The 8,012-nt window shown below is 36.3% G+C and overlaps 1 protein-coding gene across 5 annotated transcripts; it reads right to left on the bottom strand.

Annotated features, from left to right (window-relative positions):
- Positions 1-1,084: 1,084 nt before the first annotated feature.
- On the bottom strand, positions 1,085-7,751 carry LOC121375311 (inosine triphosphate pyrophosphatase-like). Of its 5 annotated transcripts, none has more exons than XM_041502701.1 (4): positions 7,511-7,751; positions 4,024-4,135; positions 2,751-2,943; positions 1,085-1,375 (listed from the first exon to the last, which is right to left on the bottom strand). In XM_041502701.1, exons 2-4 carry the CDS (start codon positions 4,120-4,122, stop codon positions 1,086-1,088), a joined length of 582 nt encoding a protein of 193 aa, XP_041358635.1. In that variant the 5' UTR covers positions 4,123-4,135; positions 7,511-7,751; the 3' UTR covers position 1,085. The 5 variants fall into 5 exon arrangements, with proteins under 5 accessions (XP_041358635.1, XP_041358634.1, XP_041358633.1 ...); XM_041502700.1 differs by having other exon boundaries at positions 7,299-7,751; XM_041502699.1 differs by lacking the exon at positions 7,511-7,751 and adding an exon at positions 7,225-7,288.
- Between the last annotated feature and the right edge of the window lie 261 nt (positions 7,752-8,012).

Consider the following 8,012-nt stretch of genomic DNA (forward strand, 5'->3'; position numbering starts at 1 on the left):
ACTAAGCAAGTGCAGAGAAAACAATTGTCAACAGCCGAGTCCTCCCGTCGGACAGACCAGGAACGCTACAGAATTTTCAGAGACGAGGACAGCCCATTTCCACAAAAGCTTGAGCTACAACCACTGGACCAAGGTGGTGAAACCCATCAACATCTTCAATAGAGACATCCCTGAAGTACTAGTTAGCCCAGAACAACACATTAGTATGTTACTAATTGGTGTTTTACAGCACAGAGACATCGTTGCCCAAGTGCTTGTAACTTGTCAGAGTTAGATGCTGATGGAGGAGGTGAGCGACCTTAATCTTCATAGGAACGCAGAATCGTGGATGTTGATACCGTATTCTTCATTATGTCTCGTAATGAGAGAAACCATCTTTCCCGATTTTTTCTGAAGACCTTGTTCTCTCAATATAACATTTAAGGGCTCGAACCAGGCACAATAAGTCCTCAACATCATGTTCACCCAAGATGGGACGATAGAGCTTGCAATGAATAGGTTCAAGGTGACTAATCTGATAGTCCAAAACCGAACCATGTCGACATCTGGTGCAACTCAGGTACCAGGCCAACTTTGAACTCGTTGCCTGATCCAGGACTGTTGCTATCACAGAGATGTAACCAGCTATCATTGATCCCTTGAGCTTCAAAGAATTCTGTAAAGTAGGAAATCGGCGAGCCTTTCAACACGAATCATCTGAGACACCATCTGTGAAAGTACATCCATCAAACATTATAAGCAGCAGCGGCTGATGTACAGTGAGCTTTCAAATAACCTCCATGGACTTGGAAGAAAAGCCCTTCTTCTTTAACTGGAGACAAGATCCAGGTGTGTAGCTGGAACACAAATGGATTGGGATAGTGCCGTCTTGACGTGGGATGAAGTAACAACCTTTCCCAGTTGGGCCATGGTAGTGATCTGTGTCCACGAGATCCTGCTATCTTAGGGGAATATGCCATTGTTTGAAGTCAGGTTAAGTAGAAAAAAAGCTATCCTGTTGATGTAGCCTGTATTTATCCACCCAAACATGTTTGTGATACATATGGAGCATTCAAACATCTACAAATGATTATTACTCAACTTGTTCAGAGACAATTTTTTATTAAATATGATTTTAAGGCTGCTACTGCCTGTGATCTGTGAGAAATGGAGTTCTTGATACTTTTTTCCATCTCTGCAAACGTTTGTTCAAAATTGTCTGGTTGGAAACATGGATCCCAACCAAATGCAGTGGAACCCCGTGGCTCTACGATCTGACCGCAACAACGCCCATCAAAAATTTCAACAGGTGACCCCGGCTGTCCTGATGAATATCCAAACACACACTGAGCATATGCTGTCTTGTCTTCGAACCCATCAAGCATCTTGTAAAGACCTGCGTTTTACAAATGGAAAATTTTGTTAGATACAAACATTCCTACAAGTAATTTTAATGTTACGTTTATGCAACCGACAATCAATTTTTAAAACCCCAAACATACCAACATTGACAGAATTCTTCCTTAGATAAATCATGTCAACTTTTACAGCTTACCAATCTAATACACTAGGCATCTCACATTGATTGGGACAAACCACTTCTTACATATCAAATAAATACAGAACTATCCAATTTTGGTATAATAGATAAACATGAATAATTTTGCCAAACCTTAGTAACCTTTGTCACAAAATCTTTTCTGTTTATTCTCAATATAAATTTAAATCAAATGACATTCTTGGATACTGGACAGAATTAATTTCACATCTATGACCCATTGCAATTATTTTCTCAAATATTCTTTGATATTTAGTAAAACATTTAACAAACATAAATGTACTGACTGACCAGAAAGGACAATTGGAAAACAGTGAATTCATATGCTGTCAAACATAATTTCACTTTTGTCACTAATAGCTATAGTGTATATTTTAATTTTGCAATTATAGGTAAAGCATGCAGAAAAACAATAAAGGAGATATAACTGTCTTGTATTAAAGTCACAGACCCTAGTTTCAACAAGTAAAAAATGGACACCAAGTTTGGTTAATCTACAAACCAGTAACACTATATAAACAAGAGTCTAAGGCATTGGAACTGGGAAGTACCCGTAAAAATAGACCAGAACTCATCTTCATAACCGTTACTCCTCAGACGTATGTACATTTTACAACAAAAAAATATGAAAAACCCCCTCTTTTCGTAATATTAGTAACACCTGGAAGACCAGAAACATGTCTGACATGGATAATTTAAACAATAAAATATAAGAAATTTTAATTTTAATTATCAAAAACAGCTCTAATAGTGAAAAATATGTTGTAGGGTTTCAAAACTTGTCATTTTAAGGTCACCAAAGCTTTTTCAGATAAACAGCTGCATCTCTCAGGTTCTATCAGGGTTTCTGCCAGATGGTTACGAAGGGTAAAATTTTGGACCCTAAAATGTTGGAAATTAATGGATATATTTTTGTAATTTTTTGAAATATTATAGTGGGAGAACTGCTGTTTAAAATCTGTCCAGTAAAGGAAATGCTGCCTGGTTTCAACAGATCTCAAACCTATAACCATCTAGTAGGGACACTTACTGTATGGTCTGTTTTGTTTTCATTACGTACCCTCAAATTATTTCGTTTATTCCTAATAGTAATGGACAGATCATATTATGAATATTTTGTTCTTAAAATAATCAAGACATCTGTTCTTAAATCTCTTTACTCAGTAAACAGAATATTAAAATTACTGACATACTAGAAAACCAAAGTACGAACCTGATGGTCCAATTGCATCAAGAAACCACTTTATGTAAGGACCAGGCATTCCTCCAAGTGCATTGAAACACAGGCTGGTGTCCTCCACAATAACTGGTCCCTTTATCAAATCTGCAGCCAGCTTACATTTGGATGTAACAATTTCATATGAAGTTCCCTGGTATTCTGGCAAATCAACATTCTGACTAGTTACCTAAAATATATAAAGAACAATATCAACAACAGGTCATGAAGGACTTTGTTCCATTAGTGATCCTGGATGAGATATCTCAAATTTAAACTAAAATGGCAAAACATGACAGCTCACATAAAAGAAATAAAGTGCTGGACAGTAAATCATCAAGGGCAAGGGGCATCTGAAAGCATTTTAATCCAAATGAAAACCACCCTCCATGTTGTAATTGCATTTCACTAACCTAACTGATGAAAGATTAACACGGTTCCAAATTACCACAACCTTCATTTCATTTAATTCCAGGCTAATATCCAATTATGGTTCAAGCACGCTGTCCTAAGCACACACCTCAGATATTTGGACTGTCTGACCTGTTACCCTGACAGAATAAAATCCATTCATTAAAGGATTCATGAAGAAAAAACAAATACTAGTAGATGCTTTCACCAAGTTCCAAATAACTTTGACCGTGCTCTAGGATCAATCGACAGGAATGAGTACATGTATGAGCACTTGGAAGACCTGAAGTAACTCAACAGGTGGTGTTGTGGTTAAGCCAAGTGGACATAAGGCTGGTAGGTACAGGGTTCGCAATCCGGTACCGGCTCCCACGCAGAGCGAGTTTTAACAACTCAACGAGTAGGTTTAAGACCACTACACCCTCTTCTCTATCACTAACCACTAACAACTAACCCACTGTCCAGGACAGCATGCTTTAACCTTAATTGGATATAAGCACGAAAATAAGTTGAAATGAACTCAACAGGTACATGTGTAATATAAATCTGAAGTTCAAGACTATCAGCAAAATGTTCAGAGAGCTAATTTGTCAACACTTCCATGGTAGTAGCAGTCACAAAGTTTGTTTTATTTAACAACACCACTAGAGCACATTGATTTATTGATTATTGACATTCATGGGACCAAGTATTTTTTGTTTTGCTAAATAAACAATTTTAAAACAGAATCAAATTCAAACAATAGGAAGAAGGTGGATTAAATTCATTGTTGTTTTGTTAATCCTTAAAGCAAAATATAAACATGTTTATTAAGAATATCTTGATCTGGAAATAAATTAATTTATAATCACAAACACACCTTATTCTTAAAGTCTGGGCCAAGGATATGCAAAACTTCATGGAGTTTGTTAGGGTTTCCAGTCACCATCACAATGGGCTTTGCCATCTGTTTCAACATTAAATTCTTCCTTCTGAAAATACACAGGTAGGTGTCTATTAATTATTTATATAATACAGGACTGTCAAAATAACTGGCAAATGGTGTACGTTACCCAGATCTGTCATATCTTGTATCTATCTTCAAGATGTTGGCAGAGGTCTTCACTTAAGCTATGCCTGTTGATCAATCTCACTGTAATTTGTATGGGGTTATAAAATATTGTTTTTAAATTAAAAAAAGGAACTTTCAGTTTCCCAAAGAGCATAACTTGCATAATATATAAATATGAAATTACTTTCAAAAAACATCTTGCCAGTAAAAATATCACATGCTTCGACTAAAATAAATAAATTACCAGGTTGATGCTGTTGATACATATAGTACACTTTATTTTCTCAATACTTCATTACACTTGTTTCATACACTTTAGTTTAAATAACTATCAAAACAAGCATTTTGAGAGTATTGCTAAAGCAATACACGTCTCCTGCCTGACCTAACAATTTGTTCGTATCTCCTAATTTCAAGGGCCAAACATCTGTCAAAAATGGGTAAATTGCCATGTAAGTTAAACTTCATCTGTAACAGTACAAGACAAAGATATATACAAAATTTTAGGTTAATATCTCAAGGCCTTCTAGAAAAAAAAAATCTGGAAAACAAATTTTTATATCTCTTAAATTCAAGGGCCATAGCTCCATCAAAAATGGGTAAATTGCCATGAAAGTCAAACTTGATCTGTAACAGTGGTACCGTAACAGTACATGATAAAGCTCATTTCAGCTTAATATCTCAAAGCCTTCTGCAAAAAACATCCGGAAAACATATGTGGGGCAGATGGATGGACGGTGATCATATCTTTAACAAAAAGAATCCTGATTAATAAAAAAGAATCCTGATTAATAAAAACATTATTAAATATAGAGTGGGGTCAGATAAACAAATCATTAAAATATATTTTAATTCTCCACTTCTTCACTTTGCATAATTGTTGGCTTATTTGAGGATTTGCTCCAGCACTGAGGGAGGGGGGGGGGGGGGGGGGGGGGGGGGGGGGGGGGGGGGGGGGCTGTCTAGTATGCGTATGTCATGAAGCAAAAACATTTGTTTTATTTAACGACACCACTAGAGCACATTGATTTATTAATCATCGCCTACTGGATGTCAAATATTTTATTATTTTTACATATAGTCTAAGAGAGGAAGCCTGCTACATTTTTCCATTAGTAGCAAGGGATCTTTTATATGCACCATCCCACAGACAGGATAGCACATACCATGGCCTTTGATATACCAGTCATGGTACACTGGCTAAAACAAGAATGCGCAATGGGCCCACCGACGTGGATTGATCATAAACCGACCACACATCAAGCAAGCACTTCACCACTGGGCTACATTCCACCCTAGCCATGAAGCAAATGGAATGATTCACTATGGGTAAGTGTTTCGTATCATGGTCATTTCGTACCATAGTCATTTCGTACCATGGTCATTTTGTACCATCATTAAAAGTCATTTTGTATCATAACATAAAACTTTAATTTATGTACTGATATAATACAGTAATTGCAAGGTAAACTCTCATATCAAGAAATGTTATTTATTGTATTATTAAACCTTTTTGCTGTGGTATATTAGTTTTCTCCTTTTTTAGTGATAAATTGATGTATAACAATATTATGACTTAACACACAAGACAAAAGTTAGAATTTTAAAACAAGTAATTCCAGTAAATAAAAAACATTGTTTTCTTGATTCAGTTTATATTGTTTTGAACTTTTGTTGTTTTTCAGTTACAGAATTCTTCAGAAAGGTTATTTATTTAACAACTAATGTTGATCACCCACCCCCTTTTGTTTTTAAACATACGTGTAGGCCTATTTGCCTTAACTCTGAACCACATTGTTAACAACTATGATAAATTACTTTACAAATGACCATTAAAAATAAAGTGTCTTCCTCTTAAAATAGTGTATTAAAATGTATGTATGATAGCTGGCGTTCTTGTACTATTTGTGGAGAGTATCATGAATAAATCAAACCATGGACCAAATATAAAAAATTAAACCCCCCGAATCATCCCATCCCATTACCCGGTAGTCATATTATTCCCATATTTTGGAGGCTTCCACACCTTTTGAAGAGTATTCCATAAAAAAGCAAAATGACAGGTGGTGAAAAAATACATACTTTTTGTCCCACAGAATCTGGGCAAAGGAAGAAGGAAATGATGTATTTAACAACAGACTCAACACATTTTATTTACAGTTTTATAACATCAGACATATGGTTAAGGACCACACAGATATATAGAGGAAACACACTGTCACCACTTCATGGGCTACTCTTTTTGATTAGCAGCAAGGGATCTTTTATATGTAACATCCCATAGACAGGATAGCACATACCACGGTCTTTGATGTACCAGTCGTGGTGCACTTGCTGGAGCGAGAAATAGTGCAATGGGCCCATTGACGGGGATCGATCCCAATCTGACTGTGCATCAAGTAAGTGCTTTACCACTGGGCTATGTCTCACCCCTGGGCGAAGGTGATGTTATCGACTTTGCTCAGATCTTCTAGGATATAAGTGACATGGTTACATTCTGTAGTTTGTGGAATATGTCAATGTAATGCATGTTTTTTCCACTGGACAAGAATCTAACTGTAATAAAATGTAGAATAATAATTTAGCGTAGTTGTTAACTGTTACAATGTCTGAATGAGGTTCAGCACCCATCCATTACCTGGACTTTGCTGTGGTCCTTTCCACAGGGAATGCCTTTTTGTCATACTATGGAATTTACAAGTTAGTTATTTCTGAGCCGATTGTTTTCTAAATTGCACACAAAACACTTTTACTTTTCTTCTTATGTCACACCAAACTGGAATTATTTACACACATTTGTAGGATGGGACAGACTATAAGTAACAACTAGTATGACTATGGTACAAAATTACTTTTCACAGTGGTACAAAATTACTAAGGTACGAAATGACTTTTAACAATGGTACGAAATAACTATGGGACAAAATGACCAGACAGCATGGTACATGGTACGAAATGACTGATTTGTAGGGCCTATATTTATATCATGATATCTTAAAAGTACCATACTTAGAAGTGCTGTATTTAGCTACTTTGACATTTACAATGAGACCCACAGTGAGTCTAACGCCAGTCTTACTTACCGCAAAGTTCCTCTCTAGTCTTGTATCTACCGTTTGTATTTCTGTTTAATTCCCTCAATCACCAACACAGATCTGTAACTATATCACCATACCAACCAATATCGCATAGAGTGTTATAGTTACAGTGTATACCGGTATGTACTAGTAACTAGGGGTTTCTGTTCCAGATCAACTATAAACTCAAGTGGCATGGGAGCATGTTGATACCGTACCGTGATCACCTACTGTGACTGTCCAGTCAGAAGCTGACCACTGTGCTGTAATTAACCTGTTAACAATGATTATTTGTCAGTGCTTGACCACTTTGCAACGTAGGCCTACTGTCAATACAGTCCATGGATGTAAAAATCAATTAAGTGACTATGGCGTCAGAAGGGCTCGTTCGATTAGCTATTTCAGCCAAGGATTATTACCACAGGGATCGCATTTTTTAAAAATAGGCCTACTATGTAATTTACTACAAGTTATTTATTCGATCCGAGCCGATTGAGTTGTAAATAGCACACACAAATTGTATTTCTTTGTTATTTCCAAAACACTTTTACTTTTCTTCTTATGTCAAACCAAACTAAAATTATTTACCCCCCCCCCCCCCCCCCCCCCAACATTTTAATAGAATGATGGGACGGACTATACGTAGGGTCTAAAGGCACAGACCCTAGTTTTTAAACATTAAGACATATTTTTCTTCTAGACTAGTTTCAACCCGAAAAG

Source organism: Gigantopelta aegis, chromosome 6, assembly GCF_016097555.1.
Source record: "Gigantopelta aegis isolate Gae_Host chromosome 6, Gae_host_genome, whole genome shotgun sequence".
Lineage (NCBI taxonomy): Eukaryota > Metazoa > Mollusca > Gastropoda > Neomphalida > Peltospiridae > Gigantopelta > Gigantopelta aegis.